General features: G+C 31.5%; 1 protein-coding gene across 1 annotated transcript; it reads right to left on the bottom strand.

Annotated features, from left to right (window-relative positions):
- On the bottom strand, positions 1–20,711 carry LOC134685224 (3-oxoacyl-[acyl-carrier-protein] synthase, mitochondrial-like). The gene is made up of 4 exons (XM_063544744.1): positions 20,308–20,711; positions 10,951–11,151; positions 8,974–9,131; positions 1–812 (listed from the first exon to the last, which is right to left on the bottom strand). Exons 1-4 carry the CDS (start codon positions 20,513–20,515, stop codon positions 18–20), a joined length of 1,362 nt encoding a protein of 453 aa, XP_063400814.1. The 5' UTR covers positions 20,516–20,711; the 3' UTR covers positions 1–17.
- Positions 20,712–23,014: the final 2,303 nt, after the last annotated feature.

Raw genomic sequence — 23,014 nt, 5'->3', positions numbered from 1 at the left:
TCAAAAAGCATTCTATTTTATTGAATAAAAGATGATATACATAGACATCCATTTGTTCCTCCAAATCCAAAAGAGTTAGTTAATGCAATACGTTTAGAAGATTTTGATGTCCAATCCACTGAGTCATTAGCAATATAATTTAAATCTATGCCTGTATCAGGTTCATGTAAATTCAACGTAGCTGGAACCTTCCCTGAGTAACACGACATCACAGTAAACAAAGTTTCTATACTACCGGCAGCACCTAGTAAATGTCCTGTGGCACCTTTTGTAGAGGAAACTCTTAAATTTGAGTTTCCCCCTAAACATTTCATTATTGCCTTACTCTCAGCCATGTCCCCTAAAGGTGTTGAGGTAGCATGTGCATTAACATATTCAATCTGACTACTTTCTACTTGAGCATCATTTAATGCTGAATTCATACATCTATAAGCCCCATTGCCATCTTCACTAGGTGCAGTTATGTGATGTCCATCCCCTGATAAACCATATCCTAAAATTTCTGCATATATTGTAGCTCCTCTATTTAAAGCATGAGATATTTCTTCTAAAACTAGCACAGCTGCTCCTTCAGACATAATAAAACCATCACGTTTCCTGTCAAATGGTCTGGATGCCTGTTTAGGATTGTCATTATATCTTGTACTTAGTGCTCTCATCTTGGAGAAGCCTGCAACAGATAGTGGATTAGGACTTTCTTCAGTTCCACCAGCTATCATCACATCTGCATCTCCGTGCTGTATAAATCTACAAGCATCACCAATGGAATGTAATCCTGTGGTACATGCTGTTGATACTGCATGGTTTGGTCCCTGTAAAATATTAATGATATATGTTTATGTATTTATCATATATTTAGTATTATATATACTTAGTATATTATAGTAGTTTTGAATATTTGATAAATAGCCTGCTGTTTAACCCATATCGCACAACTTTGATGCGCACCCTTTATCATATCGTTTATCAAACCACTACTATTTTTTTTATCATTTTAACATAAACTCCGTTTTAATTTATGCAAGCTTCTTCAGAATTTTATTTTTCTTCATCAAATTAGGTCCTAAATGAACGATCATTCATGCGTGACGCAATTTATTGAATGATATCATTGTTTGGAATGTGATGTCACAAACATTAAGTTTTCATATTTCTGACACAAGAAATGGAACTATAAAAAAGAACTCAATCAAATACCATACAAATAAAACAAAACAAAATTTCTTTTTTTAAAAGAGCAGCACACAAATTGTAAGGTAGCCTTAGCCAATGAGCTTCAGGTGAATAATCTAGCAGTTCCTTTAAAGCTTTCAAAACTAGACAAAAGAAGAAATGAAGGAAACTCAGGTGCTAGGGATCAGAAAGCAGTTCATATATACTCTCCTGTTGAAATATATGATAAAGTGTATAAAACATGGCAAAATCTGTATCACATGCCGTATCGCCCTTGGTTCATATCATCTTTCGGGCCTAAGGGCTCTATGGCTGATATTGGTATCTCCGGATGATATGGCATATGATACGGATTTTGCCATGTATTATTCTATATGTATTCATGTACATCAAAGCACTTGTCTTAATTGAATACTTTGGATTCACTATTATTTTCATTGTATTCCAAATTTTCGTGGATTTTGTGTGTACAGGTTAACCACTAAATTAAATGTTCAACGAATTAACAAATTTTCCATAGGCTAGTATGCAGGCTTTGGCAAAACCATGAAATTGAATATCCATGGACATGTAAGTTTTGTTCATCCATGAAAGTTGATACCCATGAAAATTGAAAATAAATGAATCCACAGTACTACAGACAATAAACAACAAGTTTTTATTTAACCAATATAAACAACACTTGTTTTAGTTACATACTACAGACAATAAACAATAGCTATTTATTATTTTCTTTATTGATCCTTTAAGTCTTTATCTGTAATGTGTAATAAAGATTTTAATATTCAGAATAAGATTCCCAGGATATGTTGTTTCAAGAGGTGATATTTTTACAAAAAAAATATCCTGATTCATAAATATGTGTTTTTCCCCTTTGAACATGATTCCAAGGATGTGTTACTTCTTTGGACCAGGAACAGATCTGGTAATATATGTAGCTTACTGTGCAATAAAAGTTAAGAGTGCTAAAATAACAAATAATTTGTCCATTTATAAAAAGAAATAACTTAAGAACAGTTAAAGTTATGCTACACAAATTCAAACTTGATATGTGTTCAATGAAAATAAGCAATAGTTATCAATTTTCATAACCTTTGATTGAGGCAGAGTAAAGTTTGAGTGTGGAAACAGCAAATTTATCACTTTTTCCATTTATAAGGGGATATAAATTGGGAACTGTGAGAATGACACCACCCAAATTTGAACTTGATCCATGTTTCGTGGCAATTAGCATTCGAGTACAAGTTTCGTAAAATTTGGTTGAGGCAGAGGAAAGTTAGAGAGTGGAAATAGCAAATTCAACAATTTTTCCACTCATAAAGGGATATAACTCTAGATCAACAAAAATGACACCTCCCAAACTTGAACTTGATCTGTGTTTACCGGTAGTGGAAATATGAAATAGGGATTAAGTTTCATAACATAAGGTTGAGGCAAAGTACAGTTAATGTTGGGAAACAGCAAATTCAGGAATTATTCCATTTGTAAAAGAACATACTTTGTGAACAGTTAAAATTATCCCACCCAAGAGAACATAACTTGTGAACAGTAAAAATTATCCCACCCAAGAGAACATAACTTGTGAACAGTTACAATTATCCTACCCAAGTTATAACTTGATCAGCATTTAATGGTAATAAGTATTGAAAATAAGTTTCATATCACTTGGTTGAAGCAAACTTCAGTTAGAGAAAGGAAACTTATTATATATTATTTAGGGACGTACATACAGACAGACAAGGGTAAACTTAAATGCCCCCTTTGTTTGCAACAGGGGCATAAAAACAACTCATTGAAGTCATCTGTCAAAATATCCTATTATTGGAGTGTATTTTTGTATGATGGCATAAAAAACATGCTTTAATAAACCAAAATGTTTATGAGAAAACTTACTAATAGAAAAAAGATGTTGTATGACTGCCATAAAACATCTTATCACAATATTGTTTCACTCCAGATGTTAAAAACATCTATCTATAATACTAAAATAACAAGATCCAATTTGTCAGCCGTCATCACGTAAAAAAGATGAATTAAAAAATTTAACTTTATATATAACTTATATAGTACAAAGGCGTAGATTAAAAATTACACCACTCCAGGCCCTTTTGTTTTCCACATAATTTATATTGCCAATAATTAAGAAATTTCGGGTCGAGTCGGATACCGATACCAATAGTATATATATTCACCTGTTACCTATTACCTTATCTGTACGTTCCAGAGATGGGTCCGATTACTTTCAATGTAATTGATTCAATTACAATTACTTTGTCATTTGTACGATTAAAATGAATTAAAAAAAACATCATTTCTGAAAGTGTCTGATTAAACTAATGATTACATTGGCAAAGTAATCATGATTACATCTGATTACAATGAATTAAAAAAAAAACTTTTTGCATGATGTGAATGAATAAACGTTTAAAGTATATAACTATATTATTTTTTAGAAAGTATTGTTTTTTCTATATTATAAATTGATAACTTCAAACTTCATCTATTTATTTAACCTCAAAAGTTCACTTTATACATACATGAACATTGTGTCACTGGTTATGACCTGTTCCACTTTATCATCATTTATCTCTGATTTATTTTGACTTCAATTGAATATAGCTTTATAAAAAGCGTTTGCTGTTTGTCTTCTGACCTATTCTAAACTTTAATTTATAATTTTTTCAAGGTGCAGTTAATGGGAGATAAAATATGGATGAAATAAAGTTACCAGTTTTAATCAAATTGTACATAAAATACAAGTGCTTTTTTAAAGAAGATATTTGTCCAACTTTTAATTAAATTTGTGCTAATTGGATAAATTATCACATGTCTGATTTATCTTTTACCATATATATTGTCCTTCAGCTATACTTAGTTGGTATTTGTATTAAAAACAAACCTTAATTGGTTTCCTACCTGTCTATTCAAAGTTGACAAAAATCACAACATTAACAAAAGATTATAATTAAGGGTTAAAAAAAGAATAACTTGAATATAACAGTTATTATCAAATATATATATGTACATCTTTAAATTGTGATTATATGTACAAATCTTTTACTAAGGCCAGAAACATATAATTGTATTATATGACTCTTCTTAGGCTATTGATGACTTTTCAATACTGTAACAGTTTATTTTTTTACTGAAGTATACAAACCAATTGTCATGCTTTATAAAAACAAAAAAGTAAACCAAACTATCTTAACATATTCAATATAAATTGAATAAGAAAAACAAAAAGTTTCCTTTGTTGACCATAAACACAGTTTAAGATTTTTGTCATAGTAATCAAAATGTAATCATAAAGTAATCAGGATTACAGGGTATTTTGAACGTACTACGTTCCGCATCTGACAGGCGCACCACTAAACGTTGTATATAGGATTAATATGCTATATAAATGGGTCATAATCACAGGGTTGACACTACTAAATTGTCAAATTGTTACCTTTTGTAGTATTTCAATCAGTAAGACTTTCTAAGATAACAATATGTCATATTTATAATTGATAATTCAAAGGGAAGAAACAAAAATATATTTCAATATTCCCAATACACATCGTCTTTATTACACAACGGCAGTTAGCCAGAGGTAAACATCTTTGATTACCAGTTTGTTTGACACCCAAACTGTCAAGTGAAGCCATATAATTATACATCTCTTTTAATTTACAGGTAAAATTTAACACAGGTGTCAATTACACCCGTAAGGTAGTAAGAATTTATCAAATATAACATTCATGAAATATTTCATACACAGGAAATTTTCTCCTAAACGGGAGGACGGGAGGAGACCCCTGAAAACGGGATTATTGTACTCCCGTGGGGAGGTTCACATGTATGATATGAATACTAAAAATCTGGACTAAAAATAAGTCGCATAGGTACAGTTTTCAATTTGTTAGCAGGCATGACGTAAAACAGCGAATCAAAGAATTCAACTTTATTTATAACTAATATAGGACAATGCTGTTGATTAAAAAAGGATCCATTCCAGAAATTTTTGTTTTCCAAATAATTAATATTACCAATAATTGATAAGTTCCAGTTTGACGGGTTCAAACAGAAAGATTTAAAAGAAGAGAAAACTGTGTATCTTAATATAGGCATGACTTTATCAGATGACAATACTAATACTAAAATAAGGCTTGCGCATAGTTATATACTTTAATTCAGTCAGGCACCCGCGATATCACGGGTGTGTTCTAGTATCTATGTATATATATTGACTCTTTAAATTCAAGGGTTTATCTAAAAATGAGGTTACTTTTTCTAAAAAGAGCTGAAAGCTCTGAAGAAAAATGACACCACTGTCTCTAATATTGGGATATTTTTTATGCAAGTCTTGATTTTCACATACCGTAATTTGTTTAACAATGCAACATGTCTCGTAAGCATATAATTGATATTCCTATATGTGTGTGTGTGAAGTGAAGGTGCCAACTGGCTGGGTTTTTTTTTAAGACAAATGAATAGGTCAAGACTACCTGAATTGTACAAATAAATCCCGTGGAAAAGCTTCTATATTTCTCACTGGTACATAGGCTGAATCCGGGTCCATTCGCGCCCATTCACGTTTGCGCCAACTCATGTTCGCCCCCTTTCACTTTCACACCCTACATGTTCGCAACTAATCTTAATTGGTTTTGTGTTTAATAACTCTGTAAGCAAGTGTTTTCTTATAAGTATAATTGTTGTCATTGTCTCAAAATAAAGTGAGACAGCATTTTTTTTTTGTGTTGAATAAATCTTAATCATGTTTTGGATATCGTATTGTTAAAGATAATAATAATCCTTTCTAAATAAAGTGGTATTTTGTCAACGTTTTATTTAGCGTTGAATATAACTCTTAATCATGTTTTGGTTAGTGTATTGCTATACTTTGTTTCATTGACCTCTTTCATAATGAAGTGAGATTCTGACTATTTTTTTTTCTGTGTGTTGAATAAATTTTATCATGTTTTGGTTATAATAGTGGATTGCTATTGGTTAATGAGTACTACCACTTGACGCGTAATTTTAAATGTAAGATGGACAAAAACTCCCTTTTATTGTATGCGCAGCCTTTCAACCAAAATATACAAGTAAGGACATGTCGCAACTAATAATTTATGAAAAATTATTTGTCAAAATGTCATACAGTATTTGAAAAGAAGTGAAAATAAGCCAAAATCAAAATTTATAATATGACCTTGACCTTTGACATTGACCTCATGAAGACCTTAGGTCTCTATCAGTTATGGTTTACCAGTAGAAAATGCATATCGCTTGAATCAAATGAAAAAGGGGGAATAACTCTCATATGGAGTCCCCATAGAGCTATGGTTGAAACGAATTTTCTTATCCTAAATATGTAACGAGCAATTTGGTAAAATAAAATCTTTTACGGTTACGAAGGAGAGGTGGCCACAAGAAAAACAGTGTTTGGGGAGAATACTCTTACAACATAATGTATTTTTTTATAATTACATTTGATATATGTTTCATTATAATACTTTATTCTGATTGGCTAACTGCACATCACATGTTATTCCTCAAGCAATTGCATCACTCAATAAAATTTTTCATTCATGATAACACGTGGTCCCACAATAAAGTGCACAGATGAATTGAATAAAAAAGTTATAAAATTCGTGTTTTCATGATCCTAGCTAAAAAAAGTAATTATAAGTATTGAAGGTTTCTTTTTGTAACCTCATAGGGTTGCAAAAGCGTTGACCGTGTGCACATTTTTAGAATGAAGCGCTTACGCTTACGCGCTTCATACAAAAAGTACTTCGGTCAACGCTTTTACACCTCAATGAATTTACAAAAAAAAAGCATTCAATACTTAAATGCAGTTGTAAATTTTTAAAGCAAAAAGAGTTAATACTAACTTTCACTTTTTTTGGATGTTCATGTACATTTTGTATGTATTTATTTTTCTCAACTACATGAATTTTTTGGTGTATTTTCAATGATATATATGAGTAGTCCAAATAATTATTACGTCTGGCAAGGTTTTTTAAATTTTATTCTGGGACACCTTCCTATGACCACAAGGCTATGTTAATTTTTTTCTGGGACGCCTTCTTAGGAAGCCTTCCTACGAACGTCTTAGGAAGGCGTCCCAGAAAAAAATAAAATAGCCTTGTCAGACGTCATTATTATTTGGACTAATACATGAGATATTGGATATTTTTATGCATTATTTAACCAGTTGAGTCTTTTACAGGATTGTTTGTTTAATGCTGTTTAAACATTACTGAAAAAAAAAAACACCTTAAATTTGCTAATTATTTGGCATGAAAGTTTGATTTATTGAAAGGGACTCATAGTTTTCCATTTAATTTTAATAATTGTCTAATGGTTAAAACAATAGCTTCGTTGTTTACTTTTATACACAACAACATATTCACTTTGGTTTCGTTGTTTACCTAATATTCACTATGTACTTGGTAACAGTTATTAATTAATTGAATAGAAAATATTATAATAAATATTATTGGAAGCCGAATTGACGTCAAATAGGTGCCGATTTGACTAGATGCCAATTTAACCAGGTGCCGACTTGACTTGTACGTTTCAATTCCTCTGCGATCGTTTGCGGTATTTTCTTGAGAAAACCTATTTTCCATCATTAAAGAGAAGAAGAAACTGCTTGCAATGATTCCCGAACGCTTCGTGATTGTTAAAATAAGTTTAATTCACTCAAAAAACAATTTTAAAACTTGCGATGTTTAAACAGGAAGTTTCAAAAGCACGTGTAAAAGAAGAAATTAACCGGTGAGAGTGGAAATCCGTACATAACATATATCACTATAGTACGACTTTTAAAGCAAAACAGTTTCATCCTTTTGTAAAACAGTCTTAAATATACCTATCACATTAATGTTTGAAGGGTCTTAAGCTTATTCAAACCATATAAGTCGGTATGAAACACCAAAACGGAATGATAATAACCGATTACGTTTTGTAGTTTACAAAATTCTGGACTGGTTCCTGTCAAACTACAACACTTTGTTCGACTGTAGTGGAATACAAACAGAAACCAGTTAGTTTGTAAACTGGTTCCTGGCTGATTACTACACAATGCTCATGCATAACACAAGCACATTCCAGTTTGTATTGAAATTAGTAAATACGAAACCAAGCGCGGTAGGCAGAGAAATCAGGTCGGCAGTTATGGAACAATGACTGCGTCATTTTCCAAAAATGAGGATACTCTTTATATGGCCTTCCAAATACAGTTTCGATCCCTAACATCACTGAAGAGACATTTATTGTCGAAATCCGGATCTGGTGTACTAAAATATATTGACACCGTATGTTTGTGGCATAACATCGCGGCCACAAGTTTAAAAAGTTTTTCTGTTTAGTATTAAATTTATTTTAAGATCCATTTTGTTACATCTTGTGATCAATTTTATTTGGCAATCGCCAATGGCAGTCAGCAGGGTTAAAGAACATCAGTTGTTCGACCTGTTAGTCAAATGCTTTTTGTTTAAATATACTTTTTCATTTTTTTGGTCTTTTGGAAAATGTTGTTTGTGCTGTTTTTAGACCCTTCTACAACGAAATTTGTTTCACATGCACATGTATAAAAATTGTGGTTTTTATCCAACGCAATCATAGGTTTTCAATTTAGACTCGTTTATATATATATAAGTACATCTGAGACAGTGACAAGTCTACAACACATTTATCCATCTGATCACCAGCAATGATGGTGATACATGGCTGTGTACATTATGTATATACAACTCGTGTAAACATCAACCCAACAATATATATACTGTTATTTTTCATTATGCTAACCTTCAGTCCAAATTTGACACTGACATTGCCAGCAGCCATGTTGACAAGTATCTTGGGTAAAAAATGTGGATGAACTCCCTTGTAGCCTTTCTGGTTCATTATCTCTTTAGTCTGGTAAATCTCTTTCATTCCTACTAATCCCATACCAATGGCTACTCCTGAAATTAAAAAAAGTTAAGGAACAGTTCGAAAGTTCACATACTTCGCTCATGGCCCCAGTATTAATAACTTATATTGACCTGATGGCATAGTTTTTTTTCTATTTACTAAGGTGTGATTCATTACTGTTATGTTGTGAGACAGTAATATTGTCCGACACATGTAATATTTGATTTAGCATCTGGAACAAAGTATCTGCACTAACTGTGGAATATTTTTAGTAACTTTGACCTTTGAGGCGTAGACACTTCTTCACTTCCGTTTGTAGCAATCCCTAATTTAGTTTTTGATTTAGCATCAGAAGTCCACTCTTCTACACAATTATCTGTCTATCTGTAGAAATTACTGTCTAAACTGACATGCATAGTCACTTCATAATCAGTAGAGATTTAACTCTTTTAATATCTGACAATTAGTTTAAAAAACAGTTTGTGTTGCAATTAGATAAAGTATTTGAGTAAAAAATAAAAGCATCTGGCAACAGAAACTACTGCATAAAGCAATTGCCCATTTTAAAGCAATTTATTTTGGTGGACCATAAATGACTTTTAACTGGAAGTTGACCAGATTAATACATTTTGTAGATAAAAAAAATAAAATTGTAAAAGTTATTTTCACAAAGTCTTTATTGTTATATATCATTGTATATATCTTTTGGATTTGATTAACAAACATAAACAATTTTAACATTTCCCAAAACAAAAGTTTGATAGAAAATATGTCGTATTTTGAATTGTTTCAACTGTGTTTTTGTGTTTTTTTATTATTAATAGTGAAACTATTGGGTTTAAGGCCATATGTTTTACCTAACAACATTTTTATATTGATGTGTGTGGTTTTCTACATAAAAAGACCAGGAAATGACATGACCTTGAGAAGAGCTTACCAATTACATGACCTTGAGAAGAGCAACATATAATTAATACCAGTTATAGTGTTGTGCCAATACATCTGTCTTGTCATATTTTCATGTCATACAGTGGTAGTGTCTCTTAATTATTAAATTGGTTGCAAAAAAAATATGGTGATTTCCCGTCAAATAAAAACCAATCTATCCTTTCCACATGAAATAATTCCTACATAATCACTGCTATGACGTCTTACAATAAGTGTCATCAGTGTTGTTATGATGTTGCCAATAACGTTTCATCAAAACAAAATTAGAATGTATAGAAAATATACAGTTGCATGTATTTTATACCATGAAAATGAATATAATACTCAAATATATAGTTCCATGTATTTTATACCATGAAAATGAATATAATACTCAAATATATAGTTCCATGTATTTTATACCATGAAAATGAATTTAATAATCAAAGAATTTAAATGACATTCAACTTCTTATTATAACCAATACCTTACAGTGGGTTTATATTTTCATGGGGTGTACATTTTCACTTATTTTCAAGGATAGAATAAAATAGCTAAATTAAATTCTGCCAATTTAAAACTGCACATGCAAAGGTATCGATGAAAGTTTTGAATCTGCCTAAATAATAACCTTCAAATATTTCTTATACCTTATTAAATGAAAATCATGCAATTTAACACCTGCGAAAAATAAAGCACTATACGATAATATACATGTACATGTTCATGAATTAAATCGTAAACTTGTTGTTTAGCATGTTTCAGCTTAATCACTTTGTTGTACTCTATCTATTTTTTATTTACTCTGAATATATATTTTTTTTTTTAAATATTTGTAATCTTTGGATTAAGTTTTCTATAAACACATGTGTATACATAAGTCACGATAACTATCAGTTTACAACAGATAAATTAAATTACTATTTTACTTGAGCGTTATACCAGTTCTAATCTTATCCTCTTCTGTGACTGGTTTCCATCTTGCATCATTTAAAGCCTCTTCAGCGGCTACCAGAACATACATACTGCCTTCAGACATTGTCCTCTGTTTGGATGGTTCAATGACCTTATCAATATTCAACTGGCCTGACTTATCTCCCCTTGGTATTAAACCTGCTACTCTACATGGAATTCCATCATACTCTGAAATAAAAATAGGTATTAAACCTGCTCCTCTACATTGAATTCCATTATTCTCTGAAATAAAAATAGGTATTCAACCTGCTACTCTACATGGAATTCCATCATACTCTGAAATAAAACAAGGTATTAAACCTGCTCCTCTGCATGGAATTCCATCATACTCTGAAATTAAAATAGGTATTAAACCTGCTACTCTACATGGAATTCCATCATACTCTGAAATAAAAATAGGTATTAAACCTGCTCCTCTACATTGAATTCCATCATTCTCTGAAATAAAAATAGGTATTAAACCTGCTACTCTACATGGAATTCCATCAAACTCTGAAATAAATTTAGATATTAAACCTGCTACTCTACATGGAATTCCATCATACTCTGAAATAAATATAGATATATTAAACCTGCTACTCTACATGGAATTCCATCATACTCTGAAATAAAAATAGGTATTAAACCTGCTACACTACATGGAATTCCATCATACTCTGAAATAAAAAAGGTATTAAACCTGCTACTCTACATGGAATTCCATCATACTCTGAAATAAAAATTGGTATTAAACCTGCTACTCTACATGGAATTCCATCATAATCCGAAATAAAAATAGGTATTAAACCTGCTACTCTACATGGAATTCCATCATAATCCGAAATAAAAATAGGTTTTAAACCTGCTACTCTACATGGAATTCCACCATACTCTGAAATAAAGATAGGTTTTAAACCTGCTACACTACATGGAATTCCATCATACTCTGAAATAAAAATAGGTATTAAACCTGCTCCTCTACATTGAATTCCATCACTGAAATAAAAATAGGTATTAAACCTACTACTCTACATGGAATTCCATCAAACTCTGAAATAAATTTAGATATTAAACCTGCTACTCTACATGGAATTCCATCATACTCTGAAATAAATATAGATATTAAACCTGCTACTCTACATGGAATTCCATCATACTCTGAAATAAAAATAGGTATCAAACCTGCTACTCTACATGGAATTCCATCATACTCTTGAAATAAAAAAGGAATTAAACCTGCTACTCTACATGGAATTCCATCATACTCTGAAATAAAAATTGGTATTAAACCTGCTACTCTACATGGAATTCCATCATAATCCGAAATAAAAATAGGTATTAAACCTGCTACTCTACATGGAATGCCATCTTACTCTGAAATAAAAATAGGTATTAAACCTGCTACTCTACATGGAATTCCATCATACTCTTGAAATAAAAAAGGAATTAAACCTGCTACTCTACATGGAATTCCATCATACTCTGAAATAAAAATTGGTATTAAACCTGCTACTCTACATGGAATTCCATCATAATCCGAAATAAAAATAGGTATTAAACCTGCTACTCTACATGGAATGCCATCTTACTCTGTAATAAAAATAGGTATTAAACCTGCTACTCTACATGGAATTCCATCATACTCTGAAATAAAAATAGGTATTAAACCTGCTACACTACATGAAATTCCATCATACTCTGAAATAAAAATAGGTATTAAACCTGCTACTCTACATGGAATTCTATCATACTCTGAAATAAAAATAGGTATTAAACCTGCTACTCTACATGGAATTCCATCATAATCCGAAATAAAAATAGGTATTAAACCTGCTACTCTACATGGAATGCCATCATACTCTGTAATAAAAATAGGTATTAAACCTGCTACTCTACATGGAATTTTATCATACTCTGAAATAAAAATAGGTATTAAACCTGCTACTCTACATGGAATTCTATCATACTCTGAAATAAAAATAGGTATTAAACCTGCTACTCTACATGGAATTCTATCATACTCTGAAATAAAAATAGGTATTAAACCTGCTACACTACATGGAATTCCATCATACTTTGAAATAAAAATAGGTATTAAACCTGCTCCTCTACATGGAATTCCATCATAAAAAGAGGGTTACAGCTGTCAACAATGATAAATTCTTGTTGTTGGATACATAAGTTATGGTGCTGGCATGGGTAAGTGTGTGGTTGATGTTTATTGTGCCTAATCTTTTTTACATTTACTTTATTCATATAGAATGATAGACAGGATAGACAACATAAATGAAATCAAAGCAATCTGATTCAAGATGCAATGATGCTGTATTTCCTTTTCGATATGTTCATCATAAAAATATTTAATATATGTTTTATGTGTGCAAATTATGAATCCATCACTGGAAATTTCATATGGAATTAAGAGTTCCAAGATAGTCGTTGTTTCAAGCTCAAGTCATACAGTTGGGAGTACATTCATGACAGTAACCTGACTAAATTGAAAAGTTGTAATTAAGGGGCATTAGGTGACATTTTCTATGCAAATTTTAAAATGCCTTAATTTTTACAGAGGTCAAATAAGCAAATGTTATGATTTATTTTCACCTAAAAAAATATGACCATAGTATCATCATGATCATGATATAGTTCTAGTGTAACTTAAGCTTCCTCATCTAGATTTAAACCTACTAGAAGGTGAAATAGTCCATAGATTCACGTGTTCATGCAGATGATGTACTGACCTCAACACTGCATAGATTTCTGATGTCATAGCATTATGTCAGTGGGTCCGAGACCACAATTCATGTCCCTTGATTTTCATTATATAGTCCCTAGTGTTAACAGTGGGTTACTTGCCATTAATTTTTTTTTTCCAATTTATTTCTGCATGTTTAATGCCTCAAATTGTAAGTACATGTAGGGGGATGAAATTACACTGTAAAAAAATTTGGGTCCAGAATTTTTCAGGAAAGTAGTAATTTGGTCCAGCTGAAAAAGGTTAAAAATTAGCACTTCAGAAGCTGTCAAAAGATTTCAAGACACCCTAAACACAAAATTGTCCATATTTTGAGTTAGAGCCTATGAAGTTTTCTATTATTTTGATATAATTTGTCCCAAAAGTAGTACAACACACTGTAAACATTTCATTGAGAAAGCGCAGGTGGGATTTTTTTAATTTTCATTTATGTTCTAAAAGAAATGCACTACGAATTAATTGTGGTCTCGGATCTAAGAGGTGAAGTCTTTAAATATAGAATCTGTACTTTGGCAACTTTCCTGAATGATTTGGTGGTGTCAATTTGTGGAATAGCATGAAACTAAAGGATTTAAACTTTTATTTTATAGAATTTCTGCAAAAATGACCAATTTTGGCATTTTATGGTCAAAACAGGCATTTTAAGGCTTTTTCAATATTGATGCATACATGGCATCCTGACTTTCTATCTGACAGGTTTTCATGTGTCAATACTTGTGTTTCTATGCCTTTATCTAGTTCTTTTACTTGTTTATGAACTCAGAATCTACAGAAAAAAAGATTATCTCAGGACAATATGTGCAAAATGTGTTGTATAAATTACCCTTGTCTAACACCCTGTTTGGATGAAGTCAAAAGTAGGGTTCTTGGTACATAAAATTTAAAGTCCACAATAAAGACCTCACTAAATTTGTATCAAAAGCACTTCAAAATGTCTATTGTACCTGTTCCATTTCACATAATATCTTTCTTTTCTTCTGTAGGATAGCAAGTGGTTTAAATATAAGCCTGTTGAGACTAAAATTGCATTCAAGTTTTTCACTAAAAAGGCAAAAATCTTTGTATCAGACCATACTGTCTGCAAGAAAAGTTAATCGAAAGAGCCTCTTTGTGCTCAGATTAGTTGCATCATGTCACTTGAGTAAAGAAATGATAAAAAAGACACAATGTTTTATTTCTTATAGCCTCAATATGCATTTTTTAATGTAAATATGAGGCACAGCCTATATTGACCCTTGTTTTTTTCCAGTCCAACTTGGCATAAGACCCTTTTAAACTAATATTATATATGAAATGTTATTTGTAACTTTTCCTTCCATTTAAAGTACATTCAATACATATGTAAGGATTATTTGTAACCAAAAAGCTTCACAAATTTAAAATTGCTGGAAAATATTACATCTTCATGTAAGGCCCCCTTTCATTGAAAAACCTCAATTTTTAGACCCAGGCTGCTTAAAATTTGACTTTTGAAAAATTATGCTCAGTCTGATAAATCAAATGAGTACTCTAATGCTTTCAGTACATAAATGATATATCAAGTCATTCAAAAAGTAATTTTTTGCAATGTTTTAATTTTTAAAGTCCAAAATGTTGATAGTTGAAATTTTTCAATTTAAACGTCAAAATTTAACACGCAAATATGAGTATAGAATTTAACATATTGTCTATAATATATATCCTATTATTATGAAACTTTGCAAGCAGTGTTATAATTTATGAAACTTTGGTCATACCAAGTTTGTTTAAGATTTGACAACTCTTTCTATCCTATTAGGTCCAAGACCACAATTGTCGTCCCCTTGATTTTCGTTGTTCACGAATATAGTCCCTAGTGTTAACAGTGGGTTACTTGCCAATAATTTTTAAACCCCTTCCAAATTTATTTCTGCATGTTTAATCATGCCTAAAATTGTAAGAAGGGGGATGAAATTACACTGTAAAAAAATTTGGGTCCAGAATTTTACAGGAAAGTAGTGATTTGGTCCAGCTGAAAAAGGTTAAAAATTAGCACTTCAGAAGCTGTCAAAAGATTTCATTGAGTCTGGACACCCTAAACACAAAATTGTCCATATTTTGAGTTAGAGCCTATGAAGTTTTCTATTATTTTGATATAATTTGTCCCAAAAGTAGTACAACACACTGTAAAAATTTCATTGAGAAAGCACAGGTGGGATTTTTTTAATTTTCATTTATGTTCTAAAAGAAATGCACTACGAATTAATTGTGGTCTCAGACCAGTGTGTTATCTATAATTATAAATGATTCAGTCACAGTATCTAATTCAATAAGACATTGTTTTATCCTCTTTTGTGACATTAATTATGATAAATCTTAGGGAAAATATGAAATTTCTGTCATTGAAAAAACTTGTTGAAAACATACCTGCCAACTTTTGAAAATGCCCATGTGGGTTTTAGCGCGCGACAACAATTTCAAAGGTTACAATTCTTTTGACGACTATTTTGCGCGTGCTGTTTTGTAGTTTAGAAAAAGTGTCATATTTGTAAGATGAGCTTACATGCCTTTTTCTTAAGTTTATTTGCATGATTCTAGTTTAATATTATATCAGCAGAAAATATGAACATGTAGCTGTAAGACCAGGAATTATTTTCATGTGCAAGCCGATACTAAATAGTTGTTGACCTTTCCAATTTAAAATTATACACAAAGAAGGACCTTTATCAGGTTGGGAACAACACCTAGGGGTTCCCCCTCATTGTTAGGACATTAAAAAACACTTTTTAAGTACAAATGAGCACACATTCATATTATTTGAAGAAACTTTTCCCAAAGAACTATACATCTTATGATCTATCTGGTATTATATGGTCAACACCTGTCCAAGAATTTCGATATGTCCTTGGCCTTATATCTTCTTTATTATTCAAAATAATATGACTCTTCATTTAGAAAAGCTGTTCCAAATACAATGTCAGAATTTCCCATTTTTAAGTTAATAAATCTACATTTTTCTATTTATTTTTCACAAGAGTGACCCCTTGACTAAGGGTAGTCCGTCATATAAGGGATTCCTCATGTTGATGTGGGTGGGGGGTCCATGTGAAAAATAATGAATAGTACATCATACTTTAAATGATCATCATGATGATTGAATGCATAAATAAAATTATGTTACAGCAAGTGTTCATGTAATGTCAATAAATTAGTGAATAAACTACTATTTATTATATTCATGGTAATACATCATCATTGAAGTTTGTCAATCAGCCATGCTTTTATTCTTATTCTGTGTAAGAACCTCCTTGCAGATGAAAAATCATTTGCCATGTTCACGTTTTTACAACAAACAGAGGAATACAACACAAGTTCAATATCTAGCATGTTAAAATAATCTTGAGAGAAAACTTTTCTTTGAGAAACACACAATTTCATTGGCTGAACACGATTTTCCTCCATTGGACACAGTTCAAAATCGGGAACAACAATATTTTTCGTGTAGATTTTCACCAAATCGTGTTTTAGAGGGTTTTTCAGGAACACGATCGTGCAATCGTGACAAAGGGTCAAAATCGTGTAGTACACGCCTAAATCGTGAAAGTTGGCAGGTATGTGAAAATAACATGAATAAGTTAGAAACTATTAAACAAATTGACCAAGAAACTACTATGTAAACTACCTAGGACAAATTGATTGTATGTATTGGAGTTGAAAGGATTTGACTTTAGACATGTTAGAAAGCCGGTGTCTTCGCCTCATTAGGTCATATGATGCCTTTTCCCCCAAAATGACCTGAGGTCAACCAGGCAGTTCAATCATAAAACTGGAAAGTTGCACATGAGGTTTGTAATGCCCTTTACTGTCAGGCCCCAAACAGTCATTTTCAAATACCGTTAGCATCAAATTGGTTATAATTGTACTGTTATTTGTCAAAGTATCCTTATCATGATTTGTTGGAGGTCTCAAATTATTATTGTTACCATCATTTTTGGAAAAAAAATAACATGAAAATTTGTCAACATGATCAAAATCAGTTGAATTTTATATTGTCTAATTGCTGTTCACGTCATACATTCATATGGCAATTTTGTTTACTGATATTCATAATGAATGTACAAACAACGGTACATTGCCGGCTCATCTGCTTGTTCTACTAAAGAATTGTCCATTAGACTGACTAAAATTCTGTCCGCAGTTAAAGAGGGTCTTCAGATATACTGTGAAACTGTTTACTCTCGTAGTGGTATTAACCATATGTGGATTCTGAAAAACTCTAAAGAACTTCTTGATAATTTTAAATCTCGGTCTTTTTCTGAAATTAATTCTATTAAAACTTTTGATTTTTCAACCTTGTATACAACCATTCCCCATGTGAAATTGAAAAACCGTCTAAAAGAAATAATCCACAATGCTTTTCATCATAAAAATGGTAACATACGCTATAAATTTATCACTTTGGGATACCATAAGGCATATTTTGTTAATAAGGAACAAAAGGGTAAAACATACTACACAGAGGAACAAGTGATCAGTATGCTGGAGTTTCTTATTGACAACATATTTGTTGAATTTGGAGGTAGACTTTTTCAACAAATTGTCGGCATTCCTATGGGAACGAACTGTGCGCCTCTCCTTGCTGACCTCTTCTTATTTTCATATGAATCGGAGTTCCTTCAGACACTTGTAAAAAACAAGAAGATCAAAGAAGCCAGGTTATTTAATTTCACTTTCAGATATATTGATGATGTTCTTTCCATTAACAATCCGAACTTTTCTGATTGGATTCCTTTAATATACCCACCAGAACTAGAAATTAAAGAGACCACAGACACGGCTTCCTCCGCCTCATTTTTAGACTTATACCTCGAATTTGACATACACAGTCATCTCAATACCAGAATCTATGACAAACGAGACGATTTTAATTTTGAAATTATCAATTTCCCCCACCTTAGTAGTAATATACCAACTTCACCTGCATATGGAATATACATTTCCCAACTTATTAGGTATTCAAGAGCTTGCAGCTCCTATTCAGACTTTGTAAAACGTCACCAGTGTCTGAGCAGAAAGTTGATGAACCAGGGGTATGTCAAAGAACGTCTCGTCCTTTTTCTAAAAAAGTTCATCGGAAGATACCAAGAACTTGTTGATAAATATTCCGTATCAACTTCACAAATAATACAAGATGGTCTTGAAGGATAGATTTTGCGTACTGACGTTTGTTATCATCTTAATTATGTATTATAGAATTCTTTTATAAGTCTTTTTTAGATAATCATTTGAAGTGACTCAGTGGTTATGTAAAACCACATACTTTGAACGGCAAAATTATTTCATTGATTGATATTACTTTAACTTTAGGATCTTGAATACTATGAATGACAAAACTATTTTATTCAATAACACTACTTTTTCTGTTTAGTCTGTTTTTCATGATATACATTTGACGTGAAACTGTACTTATGTATCCCGTCATACTTTGAACCACACCATTATTTTATTTATTATTATTACTTTTACTGTTAAGTCTGGTTTTTGGTATATCTACTTTACGTGAGTCTGTATTTATGTATGCCGACATACGACAAAATTATTTTTATGTCTACCTGTGCGAATTTCAAACGCGCTATTTCACACCAGTAATGAAAACCTTCTATCATTTATGGGTAGACTTTACATAGATAAATTTAGCCGTATTTGACGTGAAACTGTTCTTATGTATCCCGTCATACTTTGAACCACACCATTCATTGCCATTATTTTATTTATTATTATTACTTTTACTGTTAAGTCTGTTTTTGTTATATCAACTTTACGTAAGTCTTCATTTATGTATGCCGTCATACGACAAAATTATTTTTATGTCTACCTGTGCGAATTTCAAACGCGCATTTTTAAACCAGTAATGAAACCTTCTATCATTATGGGTAGACTTTACATAGATAAATTCAGCCGTATAAGAAAAGCAAAATGAGAATGTTAAATTAATGTATGCCTTTTTGTGCTTCTTTGTTACATTTGTTGTTTATGTAGAGATATTAAGATGATAACACAATATTGACTGTTGTACCCCTATTTTTGACATTTTTACTCTTTGAGTATGTTTGTTTTGTTCATGCATCGTTGACAATTTAATGGAATTTGATGCGACTGTCATATAAGTGAGAGGTTTAGCTAGCTATAAAACCAGGTTCAATCCACCATTTTCTACATTAGAAAATGCCTGTACCAAGTCAGGAATATGACAGTTGTTACCCATTCGTTTGATGTGTTTGGACTTTTGATTTTGCCTTTTGATTTTTGATTTCCTTTTTGAATTTTCCTCGGAGTTCGGTATTTTTGTGTTTTTACTTTTTGTTGCCACCCTTGCATATACATGTAGGCCGTGTATCATTTTAGAGGGGGAGGTGGCAGGATCTTTTTCCGGACATTGGGATCAGATGCTATTAAGCTCAGGATTTTGGGATTGATCCTTTAGGGACCGGATTTTTTTCTTCAAATTTCAGGATGTCGTGACTGAAATTTCTTTAAAATCAGGACCTCAGGATTTTGCAATCAGGACCCCTCCAACCCCCTCATTTTAGGGAACAGAAGGATACTTGTACTGTAGATACACACTTACAAACCTTTCCCATCCAGAGAGGTAATACCACAGCGACCTTTCAAAAGTCTTTGCCATACAATGTCAGCTCCAACACCAAGACAAGATACAACTCCACGACCAGTTACGACAACACGTCGGATTCCATGTCTGTGGCGGTATCCAGATTTAGTGGGTGTTGTACACTTCAAAAACACACGACAACACGTTTTTCTTGATACAGAAAGTGTCATGATTTTTTGTATCGAGCTTCATACATTTGAAAGTCCTGGCTTATTTCCATATATCGTGATTTCTATGTTTTAAAAATCTTTGGAGAGTCTCTTCTATGTTTTTGTAGACTTCGCGATTTCGAAGTTCAAAGTTGGTTCACATTTTGATCGGGGAAAGGAACGACGGTTATAACGGGAGGGTCTAAAACGCGGAAGTGAAAAATGGGTGTATTATAACTAATATCTGGAACCGCTAAAGCTAAATTAATAAATAAAACTGATTTTGAAAGCTGATATAAGAGTCTATCAGAAAAAATTAAAATAATATAAATTTGAATATGCTTTTTTACCGAAAAGTTGACCGGAAGTCTTTCTTAGTGTGACTCTGGAAACACATTTTTGAACATTAAAACTTAAATTCACGAAAAAGAATATAACCCGGTCAAAATCTGTAAATTGATTCTTAAAGACAATTTAATGATAAATAATATGATATAAAGAAAAATATGAATACATTACGTAAGAAGGGTAAAAAGTTGACCGGAAGTCACCCTTGTATAGAAATGATGAAGTCAAATTTTCAACTTTGAACTTTAATTCACACAAAAATAAAAAGCCCGGTCAAAATCAAGAACATGATTCTGAAAGACAATTTAATGACAAATAATATGATATAAAGAAAAATATAAATACATTACGTAAGAAGGGAAAAAAGTAGACCGGAAGTCACCCTTGTATAGAAATGATGAAGTCAAATTTTCAACTTTGAACTAAAATTCACACAAAAATAAAAAGCCCGGTCAAAATCAAGAACCTGATTCTGAAAGACAATTTAATGAAAAATAATATGGTATAAGGAAAAATATAAATAAATTACGTCAAAAGAGTAAAAAGTTGACCGGAAGTCACCCTTGTATATAAATGATATAGTTAAAAATTTTCCACTGTGAACTAAAATTCACAAAAAAATAAAAAGCCCGGTCAAAATCTTGAGAACTATTCTGAAAGGCAATTCAATAATTAATTACAAACAATATGAAATAAAAAAAAATATGAATAGGTTCCTCAAAATTGGAAAAATCTTGCCCGGAAGCCTATCTTGTGTATAAACGAAGAATTCGAAATTTCAACTTCAATCTCAAATTCACATAGAAATACATAAATCGAACTGAATCTATGATAAAATATCGCAAAAAACGAGATAAAAAATATCTAGATTACATTTAATAAAATTAATAAGCAAAAAATTAGAATAAGATAGCAAAGTCTTGACCGACTGTCTTTTTAATTGGTATGTTGTCTAAACACTGCTAAGGACTCCTTAGTGCTCTAAGGACTATACAATGCCACTTAGGGCTAGAAGGAGTGCTGTTATAATTATGTATAATTTTTACATATTGATATTTTTATACATTAATTTCAAATTTTACAGAAAAATAATCATAAATAAACAAGATATTCAACCTTATTTAGGGATGTGTCCGTTTTTCTTTGATATGCCGAAAATCAATAACCGATTGACACGTGCTAAATAAAATAACAACTGATTAAACAATCATAATCTTTTTTATTTCAAGGAATAAACAATTGTATTGAACAGATTTATGCTTAATATTGATAATTTGTAAAATATACAAGTATATTGTGATTCAGATTCAATATTTTATTATAGTCTCACCACATACAAACATAAAATGAGATTCACACATATATATATATTTAAAACAATAAAACATTTGCATTGCATGTACCGATCTTAAAAAGATTTATGAGAGACAAATGTTGAATTACAATTGTATTTTCATTTCCTTTAATAGCTCGTAAGTGCATAACGAAAATTCGCCTGTCCTCGCACAATCTATGCATTGAAACTTGACGTTTTTATGGAATAAGTAAAAATAGTAGAATGTGTATTATCTGAGATATAAATGTAGTTGAGGATGAATTTCATTTTATTTTACATGTACAAATTATGGTGATATACGTAAGAAGTTTATCAAAAAATGTTATTGGACTTTTAAAAGAGAAAATGATTGGAAAGATCTACCAGTAGATTTGGGCTGGCAGTAGATATTTTATTAATCTGAATATATTGCATTGTTTAAACTTTTAGTCAGAAACGTATTAGATAATAGGACATAATATGTCTTTGTTTTAGTAGAATTATTTTTTACTTACTCCAAAGCAATTTATAACAACAATCATGATTTTCCAATTATTCAACTGGAATTTGAATTAAAATTGAGCGCGAACGTGTAGAGTGCGAACGGATCTTGGATGCGAACGTGCGGGGTGCGAACGTGTAGGATGCGAAAGTGTTTTGGGCGCGAACGAACCTGATACCATTTTGAGGAAACCATCCTTTCATTTTCCAATAAATTTGTTTTATTAAAAAACGGTTTCTAGAGTGAAATGTCGTAGCTAAATTGCAATAATAGTATTAAATAATGTCTATGTTCATGGACACTTTTTCATACCTGAGGATACGTTTTCATAGTTTTTTTCATTTAAATAAGTATT

This window comes from Mytilus trossulus, chromosome 9, assembly GCF_036588685.1.
Source record: "Mytilus trossulus isolate FHL-02 chromosome 9, PNRI_Mtr1.1.1.hap1, whole genome shotgun sequence".
NCBI classification, from domain to species: domain Eukaryota; kingdom Metazoa; phylum Mollusca; class Bivalvia; order Mytilida; family Mytilidae; genus Mytilus; species Mytilus trossulus.
This window is presented reverse-complemented; position numbering and strand designations above follow the sequence as displayed.

Coding starts and splice junctions, on each gene's coding strand:
- LOC134685224 (XM_063544744.1), bottom strand. CDS start 20,515: ATGACACTTTCTGTATCAAGAAAAACGTGTTGTCGTGTGTTTTTGAAG. Junction 11,152..20,307: donor TACCTCTCTGGATGGGAAAG/GTTTGTAAGTGT, acceptor TTTTTATTTCAG/AGTATGATGGAATTCCATGT. Junction 9,132..10,950: donor AGAGGATAAGATTAGAACTG/GTATAACGCTCA, acceptor TTTTAATTTCAG/GAGTAGCCATTGGTATGGGA.